Raw genomic sequence first — 19672 nt, forward strand, 5'->3', positions numbered from 1 at the left:
CATCACAGCCACTCTCACACCTGGACTGCCAACTGACCAGATTGGGAAAACAAGCCATTCATCTATTTGGTTTTTAATATTTGGCCTTTGAACGAGTTCCTACGTTTGTTTTTTTTTAATGAAGCCAAAATTCTCAAATAAGAATCAGCCGCAGAGCATTTTTGCTTATATGCATGTTTTAAATTGTGTCACTCACACAAGTGCAGTAAGGAAATGGGACTCAGCCTCAGTGTGATGTTTTACACATGTGAGAGACCACAGAGTTATTCATCCCCATAAGAAACAGGGGGTTGAAATGGGGAGAAGCAGGCTGTTCTTGGCACTCATTATTTGCAGCTCTAAATCCAAATTGTTTCCTGGCGTAAGACAAACACAAGTTCTGTGGCTTTGACTTCAAGAACAAAACAGCAAACACCTCACCTGTTTCACTGGAAGTCTTCTTGGGTGGCTTCTGAGTAGCTGTAGCAAGACCCAGAAAGGGAGGAGGGAAAGAAATTGTCATTAAGTACAAAGTACAAACAAGAATTTGTTTGTCCACTATGCTATCTGGAACGTTTTGGACTAAAAGCGCAATCCAGCCCTTGACATGCCATAAGGCACGTTTGCGCCTCCTCAGGAGTCGGCTAGGCCAGCACGCAGAGGAGTGCTGGTCTGCGGAGGCTGGAACAAGCCTCCGAGCCAACAAAGGCACGAGGCTTGTGTTGACCCAGCTGGGCCGACGCAAGCCTCTGAGGTAAGTGGGGAGGGGGCGGGAGGGAGGTGTTCCTGGGTGGGGAGAGGATGGGCAGTGGGCGGCCCCAGGGGCGGGTGGGCAGAGAGTGGGGCTGGGATTCAGCAGTTATGTAGGATCCCAACTCCGGGGAGAACAGAGGGGCTTCCAGTCACTCTGCTCTCCTCGGACTTGCACCACCTCAAGAGGTGGTCTGAGGAGACCCATTGGGGAAAGGGCGCCTTTCCCAGAGGTAAGGGGAAAAGTTTCCCCCTGGCTCTGACTGAGCCACTTTTGGACCCTATCCTGCACTGGATACAGCACAAGCCTCCTGGCTTGCCTGTTCCAGCACAGGGTAGGATTGTGCCCTAAGAAACAAATTTTACCTATTTATTGCAAACAAAAGTATTTATTACAGGGAAAAGTAAGGTGTGGGGCACTACTCTCGAAACTCAGCGTTCTGAGAAGTTGTGTTTTCATTTTAAAGAGGAAAGCAAACTTCTAGTCCTCATGGACTTAAACCTACCATCATAGTACTAACACTAGTGTTAACACTGAATGTACCACTGTTGGAAGTTGTAGCATGTGGTTCACAGGTTGCTTACGTTTGAAGGTCATTTTTATCTTAGCTGTGGATAATTGTGGGGAAGAGCCTATGCCCATATACACAAGCCAAGCTATACGATAATCCAGTCTGGTTACAATTTATTCTTTATTCTCTAAGAATATGATGAAACTTACGTCGTTTCGTTGGAAGATCATCAAACAGCGCATCTTCTAGACTGAAGTCAGATTCATCAGCATATCCTAATGACAAAGAATTAACACAGCTTTACTCACTAATCAATGGACGGTCGGGAGGGATCCAACATTTTAAAGCAGTACATGGCAGGACATGCTCCCCCCCAATTGTTTCAGCTTATGGCGTTGGGCCACATTCTTGGAATCTGGCCACTGTCAAATTGCAGGGCAGCAAGTGTTTAGGTTTTCCATTTGTCTCTCTTAATGGAACTGGTATTAATGCATAGGCCTCTCTCACTTTTATCAAGCAGAGTCTACCAATTCATCTCCCGAGCTGCCACTCAACTCTCAATGCTCTCCTGATTATTATATGTTTGGGGGGGAAAAGCAATGCAAAATATTGGTATAGCATTTGACAAAACAAAACAAAAAAGGAAGGAAGGAAGAACCCACCCACCCATATGCATCTCCTGGAAAAACACATTCCGAGATTGAGAATAATCATTTTGCATTTGCACAGAAAGGTGGGGCACGAGCTGTCAGAGATATTGTCCCTCAGAAATAACCAGCATTGAAGCTGCACAGACTGAGATTCCCGTGATTAAAATAAAAAAAGCAGATCACTTCTCTTCAAGGAATGGAAGAGACAAATAAAAGATATATTGGTTGTGAAAATCGCTTTGCATCCGAGACATTTTCCAGACCAACCTGTGGTCGCCGGAAGCTACCAGTGGTTGCAATGGGAACAGTTCAGTGTTAATACTTCTTTTTGGTGTCTTGCCTTTTATATTTTAAACTCCACATTAATTACTCTTGACTTAAGATTCGCTGGCAATGCACGCAATCTTGATAAATTCAGGATTTTACATCTGTGAGCATGCGGAGCAATTAATATCCTTCGGGTCTGCTAAGTAATGCGGTGCCGATAGGCGAATGTTCAAATGGCTTTCCTCCGATTCCAACTGCTAAATGGATTTAGCTGCTGCCACCTGAGCTCTGATGTGTTTCATGAATAAATTTAAGGCTCGGCTGACAAGGCCAGCAACAACAAGAAAAGACACCAGGCCAGCAGGAGGCAGGTATCAGCACCACAATGGATGGGGACAGGGAGGGAACACACAGTGGACACAAGCAATTACATCCCATTCAGCTCCAACTTGTCCCACATGTGCAACTTACAAGCAGGCTTGAAAGCGTCCAAGTTATTTTCTCTTAAATTTTATTTCACACATAATCATCGTAACAACACAGGGCGCAATCCCAAGCCACTTTCCAGCACTGACGTAAGGGTAATGCAACTTCAAGGTAAGGGAACAAACACTGCCATACCCTGATGAGGCCTCCGTGACTGCCCTCCAACTGCAGGATGCAGCACATGTCCCACTGGCACAGCTATGCTAGTGCTGGAAAGTTGGTTAAGATTGCACCCTTAGTTACACAGTGCCATCAACACGCATGGCGCTCTAAAGTAGCCATTTTCAGCCACTGTGCTGCAAATGGTCTGTAGGTGTGCCATAGGAGTTTGTGGAAGGGTCATTTATTAGTAGGGCCATTGGAGGATGTGAGCCCCCCTGCCTGCAACATGGTGGGTCTTGTCAATTGTCAAAAAAACTGGTCTGCCTTGACAATTTTAGCACCTTGTCAGGGTGCTAAGAGATAAAAAGGTTGGAAAATCGCTGCTCTCTACAGTGAAAAGAGGGATCCCAGCCCCAAAGAGTTTAATGTCTGGACACTCCCACAAAGGAGACAACAGGGGAGGGAACAGGTAGAGGGGATGGAGACAGGCAGATGAGTGCTAGTTTCAAGCTTAAGTAAGAGATAGGAACTAAAGCACTGAATCTCAACCTTTTTGACTGGCAGCTCCCTTGACCTACTGAGCCATTAGCCATGGCTCCCCATCAGGGCCACAATCCCTAACCCTGGCTTCATTCATTGCATAGGGTGGTGGGTTTGGAAAGCCCCTGCCAGACAGTGCAGCCAGTGCTCAACTGGATGGACCAATGGCTCGACTCAGTATACACAGGACACCTAACAATCTTTACAGATGGGGCACAATTTGAATCCAGGTCTTCCCATTCTACATCCAGCTCTAACAATCATACATATAATATCTAACATTTGCTCTCATTGCAACAAGGAGCAGAAATGACAACACTAACCAGTCAGATAGAATACCAATACAACTTCTACCTGATAAGAATGCAAAATGAATGTGCGCACTCCCACACACATACCATTCCTGCCCCATGATCAATAAAAAATCTAAACCTAGCAAAGGAAGGGCCCAACAGCAGTATTAAGACCGCATTTGTATTCAAGGAAGGCTTCTCCCTTTCCTCCCCTGCCCCTTCCTGCCTCTCCATGATTAAATAAATGTTAAGGACACTGATTCATTATACTCCAAGGTGATACAATTAACAGGCTTGCTTTTAACACAGGATAATGCAACTGTTGGAGAAAAAACTGCGGTGTAGCTTTCAAATGGTGGTGTAAAAACTTAACACCGGGTTTTGGTCATTTGCAGTTAGCGGTGCCTTTTTTTTTTTAATTAAAAAAGACAAATAATGATATATTGACTATACATGACCATTTTCCTGGGCTGAAAAAACTATTCCTCCTCTCCACAATCATCTAAAAACTGAAGCAAAACACACCCCTAGTAAAAGAGTGGTGCATTTTATGCTAAGCACCAAGAGACAGAGATGCACATTTCTTTACACTGTTGTAAAAAGCAGGTTATGGAGCTGAGGATGTTTTTCTTCATGCTTTCCTCCCCTGCACTATTCTTCTGAGAAAAACACACACACACCCCTCTATTTTTTATGTGTTCAGGAAAACTACCTCTAAATCTTCCCTGAGAAAAAGAAGCCTGCAAGACTGTAGCTTCAGAGAGGCCATCTTCACAGGGAAATGCAGGAATAGCTCCCCAAGCTGGTCTGGGGGTGGCACATGCTGGAAGCCCACGTACATGCAAAAACCCAACACTGTGGCCAGCCTATGCCTGAGGCAGTGGGATTCTGCTGCTGCTTTCCACAGCCAGCCGTGGGGATGCTTATGGGGATTGGGGGCATCCAAAAATTGGGAAAGAGCACCAGGGAAAGGCTAGAAAGTGGCTACCTTCCCCAATGCCACATACCTGCCTGCCATTCAGCCCCAGCAGCAGATTTTAGCAAAATACTTACAGAGATCCAACTGTGGCTCTCTACTGCCTCCTCTGGTCTGGCCCTAAAACTGCAGTGAGAGCGCCATCCTATACATGCTTAGTCAGAAACCAGTCTCGCTGTACGCAGTGGGGCTTACTCCCAGGTCAGTGTGCACAGGATTGCAGCCTTCACCCTGCACCTCACATGCTGCCACTGCTGTATCTATTAGGTGTCACCTCGTCACCTGCCAAGCCCTGTCTGTGGACAAGAACTGCAATGAGATTTCCACAAATTAAGAAGACGATCCAGAAAAAGTCTTCTGATATTTCAGTTAGAAATATGGAGGTGTTTTCACATTATTGTTCTGCTGGGAACATTTTCCGAATGGGTTTTAAAAAATAAATGAATGGCACAAAATGTTAACATGCAACGACATGCAAGAGGATGTTTTGCGGGAAAGGGGGAGGGGAGCCTGACCTTCTGTTTCAGAGGAGCATCCTCAAGAAAGCCATCAGACAGAAGGAAGGGAGAACACATGCTCCAACCTGCTGTCCTCACCTGCATTTGGCCACCCTAATCATCAATGCACAGATAATATTGGTACAGCAACACCTTGCACTCTCGTCTGGTTTGGGAAGTCAAAAATTGGCAAATGTCAAAGCATAGTTTTATTTATTTATTGGATTTTTATCCTGCCTTTCTCCCACGCTGCAGGGGATTCAAGGAGGCTCGCAAATTTATTTTGACTGGCAAAAGACATAAATAACTATTTAACACACGCGAACCCTAAATATAGAAATAAAAGAAAAATAAACATAAGAACGTCAACAAATGTCAGTGAACTGACACGGAAGGTTGGTTGAAATTGGATGAAAGAAGAAAGTATGTGGATGAAATTTGAAATGCGGTTATAACTGAAAACGGCTGAAAGAGCCAAACGATGCAAGTCAAGGTATTGCTGTATAAGAAATTTAGCCCTAGGAAAGACCCCTGCTTCTCTGCCCCCCACCCATTCTGGGACTGGCAACACTGCAAGTTCTGTACCGGTTACAACCTACAGTTTCAGCAAAGATCCAGCGGCGTCCCACCAACACCTCTTTAACAGTTCTTTAACAAGCGGAGCCCTGTCTGCAAGGGGGAAGCATCCCTCTCTTCTCATCCATTTATACAGGCTCTCTAACCTGCACCAAGGGTCACTGCCTGATGCCACAGGCAATAATCTGCGGGATGCATCTCTGTTTGCTGTGCAACAGCCTTCCTTCCACTGATCCAAAAGCCAAGGACTTGTTTAAAGATAAACAAGGGGAAAAAACCCAAACTCAGTTTTCCGTCACGCTTCAAAACCGATCTCAGCAGCTGAAGTGACAGGACTGTGCGTTGCATGATGCCTTTGCATTCATGCATCTACACATATATGCATGTGTGTTAGAGACAAGATGCATCTATTCTCCACTCAGATACGATCTGACTAGAAACTGGCACATGTGGTGTGCAGCCCAAAGAATTTCAAAGAATGGCAATTCTGGAAATGGCAACTGATCAGTCAGATTTTAAGAAGACATTCTGAGAAGGTAAAACCAGAATAGTGATATGCAATCTGAATCAGGACTGCAACACAGGGGGTTTTAACTCTTTGCCCCAACTGTGATCTTCACCCAACCCCACCCTGAGACTACAGGTCATCCTGCAAGTCAAGCTCCCACTAGCACCAATGGGTTCCTCTTTTCCTGGATAATCACCTCCTACAGGAGGGTCCAATCTGGATCTTGGCAAAGTAGTAAATCCCCCTGCCCCCCACACTGTAGACACAATTCAGATCTCCCTTGCACTTGCCATTTACCTTTGCAAAACAAGTATACAAGAGCCAAATGATATTGCAGTAGTTTGACTGGAGCGCATGGAACCCCAGGCCTTTTCAGCTTAATCTGGAAGGACTTGCCTTGAAATAAAACTTACACAGCTTGCTTTTCAGTAGAAATTCAACTGATTCAATTGAGGATCCAGTCTATCAGGGAGCCTGGTAGACCATTCAAGCATTTTTTTCCAGGCACACATGATTGTGAATCCAGATAGCACTTCCTTGGCTGCCACTGCTATGCAAATGCGCAATAAAAGCCACTGTTTCTAGCAACAGGTTGGGAGAGTAGGACCTGAGCCAAGATTTCCAGGAAGTTGGCTGGAATTATTAATAATACATTGCCTGCTAATTGAAGCTGACAACATCTCTGTCTTGCCCACAGAGGTTAACGGAGACACGCAAAGCCCTGATGGATCGATAACAGGGCTCTCTTATCAAGATGACATCTCCTCCTGTGCACGCATCTTGGCGCAAGATAGAAAAGGCATTGCTCTTGGCTTTTTCATCCATTGGGAAAGAAGCAATCTGGCACTTTGCAGCTGGATTTATGGGAGATAAAAAGGAGACCAGTAAAACTCCACATGGCACTTGGGCCCACAAGAATGCATCACCTCTAGTCTGGTGTACAAAAAAGAAATTGTTACCCTACTGATACCCAAATAATCACAACTGAGCCTTTTCTGCCATCAACATAAAGCATCTGTGAATGCAATCCAAGCCTTTCTTGGCTCTACCACAAATTCACAACTTACCATCTGCTTGGTCACCTGTGGCAAGTAAGAATTATCCCAGGCAACCAAGTAGGAAAGCTTCACAAAAGGAACTTTTTCTTGAGTCACAAGCAAATATGATAAACACAGGGTCTTCTCAGTTGTGGCACCAATACTACGGAATTGCCTCCACAGGGAAGCTTGCCTGGAGACACTGTTGTTGGTCTTCTATCACCCAGACAGACATCCCTGTCTCTCTTCCCCTTCAATACTGCTGGTTCTCTCATTCCCACACACGGCCTTCAAGGGAGGGCACCAGGATGCAGGTCTCTTGTTATCTGGTGTGCTCCCTGGGGCATTTGGTGGGCCGCTGTGAGATACAGGAAGCTGGACTAGATGGGCCTATGGCCTGATCCAGTCGGGCTGTTCTTATGTTCTTAACTACAATTCCCAGGAAGCCTTGCAGGTCTCTTGTTGTCTTGTGTGCTCCCTGGGGCATTTGGTGGGCCGCTGTGAGATACAGGAAGCTGGACTAGATGGGCCTATGGCCTGATCCAGTGGAGCTGTTCTTATGTTCTTAACTACAATTCCCAGGAAGCCTTGCAGGTCTCTTGTTATCTGGTGTGCTCCCTGGGGCATTTGGTGGGCCGCTGTGAGATACAGGAAGCTGGCCTAGATGGGCCTATGGCCTGATCCAGTGGAGCTGTTCTTATGTTCTTAACTACAATTCCCAGGAGGCCTTGCAGGTCTCTTGTTATCAGGTGTGCTCCCTGGGGCATTTGGTGGGCCGCTGTGGGATACAGGAAGCTGGACTGGATGGGCCTATGGCCTGATCCAGTGGAGCTGTTCTTATGTTCTTAACTACAATTCCCAGGAGGCCTTGCAGGTCTCTTGTTATCAGGTGTGCTCCCTGGGGCATTTGGTGGGCCGCTGTGGGATACAGGAAGCTGGACTGGATGGGCCTATGGCCTGATCCAGTGGAGCTGTTCTTATGTTCTTAACTACAATTCCCAGGAGGCCTTGCAGGTCTCTTGTTATCAGGTGTGCTCCCTGGGGCATTTGGTGGGCCGCTGTGGGATACAGGAAGCTGGACTGGATGGGCCTATGGCCTGATCCAGTGGAGCTGTTCTTATGTTCTTAACTACAATTCCCAGGAGGCCTTGCAGGTCTCTTGTTATCAGGTGTGCTCCCTGGGGCATTTGGTGGGCCGCTGTGGGATACAGGAAGCTGGACTGGATGGGCCTATGGCCTGATCCAGTGGAGCTGTTCTTATGTTCTTAACTACAATTCCCAGGAGGCCTTGCAGGTCTCTTGTTATCAGGTGTGCTCGCTAGGGCATTTGGTGGGCCGCTGTGAGATCCAGGAAGCTGGACTAGATGGGCCTATGGCCTGATCCAGTGGGGCTGTTCTTATGATTAAATTCAAGGAGGATGGGTCTATTGCAAACCAGAGGGGAGGGGGCGTGGCTCAGTGCTTCCTTCCATACTGAAAAGTCCCAGGTTCAAACTCCTGTTTGACATGCTAGGCAGCTGCTGCCAGTCAGTGTCCAATTCAGTACAAAACAGCTTCCAAAGATTTCTCTCTTTCATGTCCTGCTGGCAGGCTTCCCCAGAGACATATGGTTAAAAACAGGATGCTGGTCTTATGGGAGAGACAGGAACACGGAAAGCTGCCATATATATCTACCATTCATCCATTAAGGATGATGATGATGATACAGGTATTTGTATACCGCCTTTCTTGGTCTTTATTCAAGGCGGTTTACATAGGCAGGCTAATTTAAATCCCTGGAGGGATTTTTACAATTGAAAGAAGGCTCTATCTTTCAAGAGCCACAACAAATTCAGATGTTTCGTTCTGATCTGGCCTCCATCCTCCCACGCTCAGAGCAGATGGAATAGCTCGGCTCAGCTTGTCAGCTGCTTCAAGCTCGCACGGTGCCGGTGGCCCCGAACTGGCGACCTTCTGGATGCTATCTTCAGGCAAACGGAGGCTCTACCCTCTAGACCAGACCTCCTGACCAATCCTCCTGTCAAGGCTTGACAGCACTGGCTGATAGCAGCTCTTCAGGCTTTCAGACGGGAAATTCTTCTTTGCCTCCCTGAAGATGCTGGTCTTCGATCCTGTCTATGCAAAGGAGACACTCCACATCACTGCTGGAGCCGTTCTGATGTTCACAGGATTATACAGTGGGCCCTCAGTACCCGGGGGGATCCGTTCCAGGACCACCCCCCACGGATACCGAATTCAGTGGATTTAATTATCTGTGACAAGAGCGCCTCGTATGTCCACCTGGACACAACCCGAAGGCACTTCCAGTTGTGTTTGGGAGGTCCTCTGAGGCCCTCCAGCCACAGGTTCACTGTCCACAGATACTGAAATCTGCAGGTGCTGAGCTTGTGGATACGGAGGGTTCATTGCACTGACACTACAGAAAAAACTGCATTTTCCCAACCCTTCATGCAAAACAGAATTCCACACAGGATTTAAAAATAGGGCTCTTATGCTTTCCGCCTCATCTTGACACCATTCACACATGCACTCAAAATGACTGGTAGGTTTTCTTCCTAAATGCCACCCCTCGCATTTTGTGTGAAAACGCCCTCCACGACTGCCAAGCCTGAGCAGTTGGATCCACACCGAATCCTGCAAAGGAACTCCTCTCATTTGTCTGGCTAGTGACCCGTAACCCCCCTTTCGGGGGGCTGACAAGGCAGACACTGCATCCACGGAGGCCACTGCCGTCTGCTCTGCCAGCAGTCCGTAGGCAGCAAAGCAGAACAGAGCCTTTCAAGCCTCTGCGCTGCCGTGTCCTTATCAATTAGAATTCTGTATGGAACGAAGCTGCTCACCACATGGGCAGAGGCGCTGAACCTTTGCAGCTGGGGCCTGGGCTTTAAATCGCTCCCTTGTTCTGGATTTCCATGAGCTGGTGGATTTCCAGGGAACTGAATGCAATTGTGAGCTGTCCTCCCGTGTCCCCCCCATCACCACTCACTTGGGATGATTTTTTTCTCTCTTGACAATGGGGTAATGTTAGCTTTCATTTCCAATGGAAGGTGGTCCACTATGTCTGCAGTGGAGAAACATGTTTGCTGTATATGCCAGGTAGAGAGCGAAAGGATGAACTTTGATCCGAGGCTGCACAAGCAGCACCCGTTCACTATCATGGCCAGTGGCAGCAGTGTGCTAGCCATGAAATGCCTGTCTCTTGGAAGGATGCATCACAGCAAGCAAGCGTGGATAGGTGCAAGGGGTGGGGCCTCACTGCATTGGTTGAATCCATTCCACTTGCCCTGCTCTAAGGAGAGCGAAGTGTAGGAAAGGGATGTCTCCACTTATTCTATTTCACTACTGACATGGAACTTGGAGGACGAGAAGGTCAAGAAGGTCAAGAAATGTCATTTAATCACAGAGACTCATTGCTTCTTTGTCACACTAGACTTCTACTGTCTGCATGCACCCTCTAGAGGACAGGCGAACATACTTCATCACTGCTCAGCATGACCACAGATAAACTGACCTTTTAATTTACATTTTTTACTTACACACACACACACACACACACACACACACACAAAATACCTGATGATTAAGTGACTAAAAAGGCACCCCTGGTTAATAAGGCAATATATTTATTAAGTTAATTATTTGTATTATAGGTACATATAAAAACTGCAGGTGACAGACATGGAAAGAGGCATTCCGCCCTCACTTTCGCACTGGAGGGAATGCCTCTTCTGCGATGGCACTGCTGCAAAATAGATAGGCACCATTTAAAAATGAAGTTTTTTTCCCTCCTTAAAAATGTGTTAGTCACAAGCAATTTATGCAGACTTGATTAATTAATCAATTAAAAGTTATTTAATCGATCAGCTAAGATAAATGTAATAGGTTGATAGCCCCAACAGTAAAGAGAAAAAGATTTATTTTCTAAAAGGGGCACCAGATGCTTATGTAAGGCACTTTCTAACAAATTTAAGGGGGCCTTCATTCATTCATATAAGTTCCATCTCGCATGTATTCATTTATGTAAATTTATTCAAATTTTAAATGTAAGTTAATTCTTTTTTTCCCCAGCACCCAACACAGTGTCAGAGAGATGAAGTGGCCCTCCTACAAAAATGTTTGGACACCCCTGCTCTAGTATAGCACGTAGGAAACTGACATCTCAGTCTCACAACTGCTTGTAGAAAAATGGCTATACAGACTGAATGATTTGGTATAGCAGAGGTAAAGAGGCTGCAATTCACATTTCCAACATTACATACAGGCAAACCCAAGTGTACTACCAAGTGCACTTTTGCTGCCAAGTGTACATGCAACTGGAAGATGAAGGTAGTCACAGCTCCCCAACTAATGAATCTCCATGATACTTGCTATTACTGCTGTTGTTAATAATACAGATCAGTGTTTCTCAAACTGTGGGTCAGGACCCACTAGGTGGGTTGCAAACCAATTTCAGGAGGATCGCCTAGCACCTAGCTCAGCTGCCACTGAAAAATACAGAGCTGAAAATACGGAGTTTGACTGGAGAAGGACCCAAGTCTGTGTTCTGTTTTGACCCCCAAGCTGGAATGTTTGGATTCCAAGCTATACAAAATAACGGCACAACCATGTTGTGTAATGGAACTTTTGGTTGACTGCGGCTTAGGTTTGAAGCCTACATTGATTATGTCAGTTCCAGCCATGACTTCATTTCCAGGTTAATGACATCATTTCTTGTGGGAACTGACAAACTCTCATTCTAAAAGTGGGTCACAGTGCTAAAAGGTTTGAGAATCACTGGTATAAATAAATGGCTCTTCACAAAGAATGAAAGGACAAGTTCCTTCCCCGAGTGGATTACAACCTAGAAATACATAGAGGAAATAACAGAGAAGGGGAGGAAAATTTGTGTTTGTCACATTCACCTTTAATGTTCTTTAGGTATATTCTTGAGCATTTGTTATCTTGGAGGCTATTTAGCAACATAAATTGTTGTTGGTTCACAAACACATTATTTTGCTGCTCATAAAATCAAAAGCAATTGTACTCGCTTCGCATTCCCAGCACCCCCACGGCCCTTAATAGCACAAGCTTGCTTTCTCATTTCTTGGACAAGCTTATGCGTTCTAATTAGAAGCTGCGGCTTGACAAGTTCTAAGATATAACACTGTACTTCACACTTAATGTGGTGTTAGACCTTCTCTGTAAGCAGGAGTGAATTTTTCAAACTGTGATAAAGGGGAGAAAATCCTTACATGTCTCAGTTCAATTCATCCTATGATACAAATGGTCATAACATCTTGCTTCAGAATAATTGGAAATTGGCTGCTAAATTTATAGATCCACAAAAAGGGCTTGGTTTTGCAATTCCAGGGCAGGGCAGAAAAGCTAACAAAATTGGTATTGGCTCAGTTAAGATACAACCTTAATTTGTGCATTAAGTTGTATACCAAAAAGCAAACATGTTGATACAAACTTGCATTACATCCAGCTTAAGGGAGTGGGTAGGAAATGGCTGTTTGGGATCAGCCAGTGTATCAATTTAGGATCTCAAAACGGAGATCAACTCTCCATCTGCCATTGGTGCCGGTAGCCCTAGCAGCAGATGATGACTTACAATGGAGAGATAAGATAACATGCCAGTGAATTGTATTGCCAGGAGTAACGCAATGCCACTGAGCTGGTACCCACTCAGGTGACCCTGCCAACACATTTTACAATGATGAGGTTCAATCAATATGAAGTCAATTTCATTGTGAAGCCATTTCTTTAATTTATGTTTTGTTTTTAACACAAGTTCCTCTGAGGAGCTCCACACAGTATATGTCAACTGCCCTCCCTTTTATCTTCACAACAACACAACAGAGTCGGTTAAAAGCTAGGGGAGAGAGCAACAGGCACAAGGTAAGCCCCCCCCAAAGCTTTATGGCCCAACCCCTGGTCTAACCTTATTTCACAAAAGACTCCAGCTCCTAGGTTTATCAACTGATCTGATAGTTGGATTACCCATGAGTGCGGCTTATAATCTTATTCGGACCCGACTATTCAATATAGAGAAACAGATTTGCAAGCTGCAGCCCATAAGTCTTGTTCGCCTCTATATGTTGGTCTTCCCTGGCCCTCTGATTTGGGTTCAAGCTATCTATCGTTCATGTGTGCACCTCAGATTCGTAGAGCCTTTATACTGGGTGGGTTTAATATCTTACCTCCAAATGTACTAAGAGCAAGATTTAATAGACCATTGGAAAGTCCCCAGTCATGTTCTTGTGACCTGACCTCAAAAGAGTCCTTGACCCATGTACTTTTGTATTGTACCCACTATATTGATTTACGCCATCAATTTCTATATCCATTCCTGGAAAACTTTCATGGTTCAGATACAGACTTGGACTGGTACTTGTTGGATGGGAGAAATGAGTGCCGCTCATCAAATGTAGCAAAATATATATTTAAGGCACTGTCGAGGCGTAAATTCCTCTGTATTTCTTTGCCTGATCAGTGATTGGTGGCTACCCTGAATGTTTTAATTTTGTTTTCTTGTTGGATTGTTTATGCCAATAAAGGTGGAATGAATGAATGCTTTATGGCCCAAGCAGAGACTGAACTCAGACCTTCACTCCTAGCCTAATACACTAACCACTACATTATGCTGTCTCCCTCAAGCCAGTGGAAGGGAAAGTGCTTCTTAATTATGACTTTATCTCATTCTGAAGTTTTATGCCCCACCTTCCTACCCCCAATAAAAGCACTCAGATATTAAAAGCAACACCAGAACTGCAATGCAACCGTATCAGGAATGATTTAAAAAAACACGGTAGTGAAAGAAACTGAAATTACAGAAGAACATATTTAAAACAAAAATCAAAAGACGGCAGGCCTAAGCAAAAACAAGCCATGAAAGAACACTGAAAAAAACAAAACCACTCAGGTGGCAAGATGCATCTCTTATGGCAGGAAGTTTCACATTCACAGCTTGTCACCCAGGAGGCTGCTTTTCTCATGTGTACCAACCACACTTCGGCCCTAGTGAGACATGTCAGAGAGCCTTTCCAGCTGAATGCAGAGTGTGGCCAGATCTGTACAGAAGGCAATGGTTCTGAAGGCATCTTGTCTCTCGTCTATTGCGGGCTTTAAAGGCAATAACTAGCAAAAGGCCTTGAAAGTCACCAAAGCCCTGTGCTCTTCTGCATGTAACCCAACAAGCAACTGGAAATCCACGCTGTATGGCAACTTCCTTGATGAGCTCCAATTTGGATGTTCTACAATTTGAAATTCATCAGCCTTTCTGTTGACATAATTTGCTGTTTGACATCTGGGTTTGCTGAACACATGACTCCGCTTTGCAAGGAAGTAACAGCCCGCTCCTAAGCTTCCCAGCACTCACTGGAGCAGCGACATCAAAGCAGTTACCTCTGTATCCAGCAGGTGCCAGGAAGCTGCCAGGAGTCTCCTTGGGGAAGCCCTGCAATGGGGCTTCTTAAGTCTGTGCCAGCTACTTTGCTGGCGCAGACCTGAGAGATTCCATGTTGGACTTTTCAGCTGGACACGGAGTTCAGGATCCAGGGAAGCAGGGCTCCACCAGTCCCACACTCCTCCAGGGCCGGTTTCTCTTCCTGCCCCACCCTACCTCCAACCCCCCCAAGGCTGCACCGCCACCTGGTGGTCTCACCCCTACCAGTGGCACATCCTCCTTCTGCTGGCGCTGGACCCAGTGCTGAACCTGCACAAGCACAGCACCAGAGCTCCCTACTCCCCAGGTGTCATAAACATGCTTTATGGCTCATTTACAGCACCCAGTACGGCCAAGGGAGCTCAGGATTGGACCCTCAGACCATTAGAAAGCTGCATATTGAATACCAAGTCAGATCTCTGCTCTATTTAATAACACAGACTGGCAGTATCTCTCCAGGGTTTCAGTCAAGAATTCTGCTCCATCCTCCCTGAAGACACTACCAGGGATTGAACCTGGGACCTCCCAAATGCAAAAGCAGTGCTCTACCACTGACCAAAACCCCCTCCCGTTGGTTCCTCTAGTCCTGTACAGTCTACCTAAGATCCCTTCCAAAGGAGCTACTCTGTCTTGGAGGCTCAAGCTTGCTCAGAGTGAACAGCAGTCAAGACTAAGAATCCTCAGTCCATTCAGTCCTGCAGGGCTTACTTTTAAATAACATTTGCATAAGATCATAGCCTTGGTGCTGAAAGACCAACAAAACGCTGTTGATTTAAAATGTTCAGGACACTGGAAAGCCCACAAGGCTTATTTCAACACCGCTATCTTATTTTTAATCCCAGCAACCCAATGAGTCAGGATTCCTATACAAGGACTTTGTCACAAAGCACTCTTGCAGGAAAAACCCAACATGCTTGTAGAGCAGACCCAGACACCATTTAAATGAAACCCCAACTTTCCCAAAACAGATGTGAATAGAATGAAGGGTCCAGGGCAAATGTCTGGGAAACTGTGGGAACTGTACAGATTAGAAGAGAAGATGTTGCTGATCCCCCCACCCTTCAGCCTCATGATACAATTGTTTTTCTTCTGCATTCCCAACCACCATACCCAGCCCCTGACACCCAAGTTCTACCTTTACTACTGGTGGCGACTGGTGTTCACTCCTGCACTGCTCCTTCAAACACCCGTCTCCTTTTCCTTGGGCTTCTGGAGAGCCCCATCACATGGGATGCCACTCCTCCTCCTTGCACAAGCTCACAGCCCTGCCCTGCCCTAGCTCCACCCTCCTCTGCTATCATTGTTGTGACAGCCGTGAGTTTCCTCAGAAGCAAATGGTGGGCCAATGCGGAGACAGGATGCTCGGTTAGAACTCAATCCTGTGCTTGGCAGCACGGCTCCGTGCCACCGAGCACTGTCACAAACATGCCGTAAGCCACATTTGCAAGCCTCACCGCTGGGCTCCCGCCCCATGTTAGCCCAACGCTGGCCGGTGCTGGGCTAGCATGCGGCGGTCGTCCAGCTTCCGCGGCTCGGCGGTCTCCCAGACCGCCAAGCCGTGGCACAGTTGGTGGGGGCGGGGAGGAGATGTTCTGGGGAGGGGGGAGGCCAGCGAGGGCTGGAGAGAGGGCGGAGAGGAGGCGTGCTGGGGAGGCGTGAAGCGGGGAGGGGGGCAGGTTGGAGGCGTGCCGGGGGGAGGGAGGGAGGCGGGTCCATGCAGTTCTGGATCCAAGGCGCTCGGGGAGGGCTCCGTGCCCTACATGAGTGCCTTTACTTTACCATCGGCAGTAAAGTGAGTAGCCCCATTGCAGGGCTGCTTACTTTACCTGGGAGAAGGAGGCGACAGTCTGCTTCTCCCGAGGTGCCTCCCGCGGTAGCCCATGGTGCGCAGGATCTGGCGGCCGCCCTTCTCGGTGCTGCCGAGCCTGGGCGCCCCGGACAGCTCAGGATTGGGCTGTTAAATGGCTAGTAGGACTTTTCTTAGCTTCTCATCACTGAAAATGAATCATTTTACTTACCATCTAAAAAACTGCAGAGGGCAAATAGCATCTTAGAAAAGGCATTCCCCCCCCTCCGCCTTCCTTTGGGGTAGAGGGAAGAACACCTCTTATAAGATGGTTCCTGCCACATACACCATCTAAAAACAAAGTATGCTTTTTGCTTCCAAACATAGCTTTGATTCTTATGTAAATCTATGCACTGGTAGTATGTTGATTTAAATTATTTTATCCTGCTGCTTTTTACGTTTGTTGCATGGCTTTTATATTTCTACTCTGCAGCTTGTTTTTATGTTTCTGTTTTTGTAAAACACAATGTGAAAATTTGCTGCTTTAGACTGTCATATAGTTTAAATAAAATGAATACATTTTTAAAATTTTTTTGTTAGCATTAATTAACTAGGTCTGAATTCCCATATACATTTACCTGGGAGTGAGCAAGCCCTTACCTGAGTATATAAGCATATGTTTGCACTATAAGACTGTGGCTACCAAACTTAATGGCACCACAACCCATCTCATCCTTCATGGTGAGTCGCAACGCTCCTGGTGATGCCAAGAAGTCTTCTTCTGGGTAGCACCAGCCCGCTGACCTTCTCTACTGGCCTTTGTGGGCCTCAAAATGGCCCACAGAAGCCTCCAAAAGTCACTTTCGGTTTTTGGAGGCAAACCAGAAGTGGCTTCTGGTGTCTTCTGTAAGCCTTTCTGAGGCCCACAGAGGTCAGTAAAGTGGGTGACTGGCCTGGCACGAACCAGAAGAAGCCTCCAGGGCCGCCCAATTTGGAGCCATTCCAACACAAGGGTGGGTGGGAGGCACGATCCACCAGCGACCCACACTTTGGGAAAGGCTGCTATAAGACCTATAACAGTAAATCAATTAAGGGCGCAATCCTAACCAACTTTCCAGCACTGGCATAGCTGTGCCTGTGGGGCGCGTGCTGCATCTTGCAGTTGGGGGGCAGTTACAGACACCTCCTCAAGGTATGGCAATGTTTGTTCCCTTAACTCAAAGTTGCATTGCCCTTATGTCAGTACGAGAAAATACACACATATGGGAGTAAGTCTTGTCGAATTCAGTGGTGCTTCCTTCTTAGCAGACATACATAAGCTTGCACTGTAAGATTCCTTAACTGGACCTAGTCCCCACCTCTGGGAGGGCCCACTCAGGCACAAATGGTATCCTAGGAGAGCACCTTGCAACCTCCACCTTCTTGTAGGCTTGATAGAAGGGGAGAAATTCACAGGCAATGCTTTCTGCTAGGCTGCAAATCCTAAATCATGTTACATGAGCAGCACACAGGATTTGTCAGGTGAAAACGGCGCCACCTCTACTCAGCAGGAAAAAGAGGTAAAGAGAGAAAACAATGGAAAACCATCTCTAAGGTCTCGTTCCCACTAAGAGATAAACCTGTGTCTGGACTGTACCACCTCAGGCACCTGGGGAGGGGGGCTCACATGCCTGCAAGCTTCTCCAGATGGAAGGAACAGAAAACTGAAGATGAAGAAAGTGAGGCCAAGACCTTTCCTGTACATGTATCAGAGATTTCAGTGTGCAAGGAATGTTTTGCATGAAGAAGCATGCAACCATGTGAAGTTTTGACTTGCAACATGAGAAGGCACAGTCTCCCAGGCTTTTGGCATCAGTGAAGATGAAGGTCTTTGCTACAGAGGCTTGGAAGACTTCCCCCCAATCCAGCCACTGGAAATCTATTCCTACCTTGGTTTCCTCACTACAGTTCTATCACACCTTTCTCCAAAGAGTTCAGGGTGGTGCGCGCGCACACAAAATGTCATTCCCCCATCTCATTTTATCCTCACAACAACCCTATAAGAACATAAGGGTAAGTTAGGTTGAGCAATAGTAACTGGCCCATGACCACCCAGTGAGCTGCATAGCTGAGAAAGGATATGAACCCAGCTCTCACTGACCTTAGTCCAACAACCTTAACCACTATACCAGAGTGGTACTTCAAACAACACAGTCCTGGAACGTGCTGGAATCCCTAGCATGTATGCACTGCTGAAACAGAGACGCCTGCGTTGGCTCGGTCATGTCGTGAGAATGGATGATGGCCGGATCCCAAAGGATCTCCTCTATGGAGAACTCGTGCAAGGAAAGCGCCCTACAGGTAGACCACAGCTGCGATACAAGGACATCTGCAAGAGGGATCTGAAGGCCTTAGGAGTAGACCTCAACAGGAGGGAAACCCTGGCCTCTGAGCGGCCCGCTTGGAGGCAGGCTGTGCAGCATGGCCTTTCCCAGTCTGAAGAGACACTTGGCCAACAGTCTGAGGCTAAGAGGCAAAGAAGGAAGGCCCATAGCCAGGGAGACAGACCAGGGACAGACTGCACTTGCTCCCAGTGTGGAAGGGATTGTCACTCCCGAATCGGCCTTTTCAGCCACACTGGACGCTGTTCCAAAACCACCATTCAGAGCGCGATACCAGAGTCTTTCGAGACTGAAGGTTGCCAACAACTTCCAAGAGCTCACTGGGCGTTGTTTATCAAATCCTTCCAGCCTACTACAAAGGATAGAAATTTGCTTTCAGACTTGATAAAATAAATCTTAGGATCTGAATTCAGCACCCAATACCACACCCTGAATTCTTTCTTCCCTACTTTTAGAAAAGAATGTCTTTTCTGCCAAGGGCTGCAAGGAGACCCATAATTTGCCTGCACTGCTGCACTCTGTCTTACACAGCACATGAGATAGTGTGCACACCTCTGCCCTTGTCAAATCAAGGTTCTCCGGGAAGGCAGGGCTGACCCAATTGCAGAAGGCAAGATTTTCACACCTCCCCATCTGTATCTCACAGCAGCCCACCAAATGCCCCAGGGAGCACACCAGATAACAAAAGACCTCATTCTAGTGCCCGCCCTTGCATCTGGCATTCTGAGGTAGCCCACTTCTAAAATCAGGAGGTTGCACATACACATCATGGCTTGTAACCCATGATGGATGGAAGACCTCATCAGAACAAAAAATGTAGTTGCCAGTGTCAGGCTCCTGAGTGCATTTGTGAACCCCTAATTATTTGTCCCTTGTAGACCAGTTCACACATTCATGACACACTCT

At 46.6% G+C, this 19672-nt stretch overlaps 1 protein-coding gene across 3 annotated transcripts in view; it reads right to left on the bottom strand.

Annotated features, from left to right (window-relative positions):
- Positions 1-19672, bottom strand: part of CD99L2 (CD99 molecule like 2) — a 63789-nt gene that overhangs the window by 28921 nt on the left and 15196 nt on the right. For all 3 annotated transcript variants that reach the window (XM_066640294.1, XM_066640293.1, XM_066640292.1), the window contains exons 2-3: positions 1451-1516; positions 421-459 (exon numbers count right to left, since the gene is read on the bottom strand). In XM_066640294.1, coding sequence (XP_066496391.1) covers positions 421-459; positions 1451-1516 — 105 coding nt within the window. The remainder of the gene's footprint in view (positions 1-420; positions 460-1450; positions 1517-19672) is intronic.

This window comes from Tiliqua scincoides, chromosome 12 (assembly GCF_035046505.1).
Source record: "Tiliqua scincoides isolate rTilSci1 chromosome 12, rTilSci1.hap2, whole genome shotgun sequence".
In the NCBI taxonomy this organism is placed as follows: Eukaryota; Metazoa; Chordata; class Lepidosauria; order Squamata; family Scincidae; genus Tiliqua; species Tiliqua scincoides.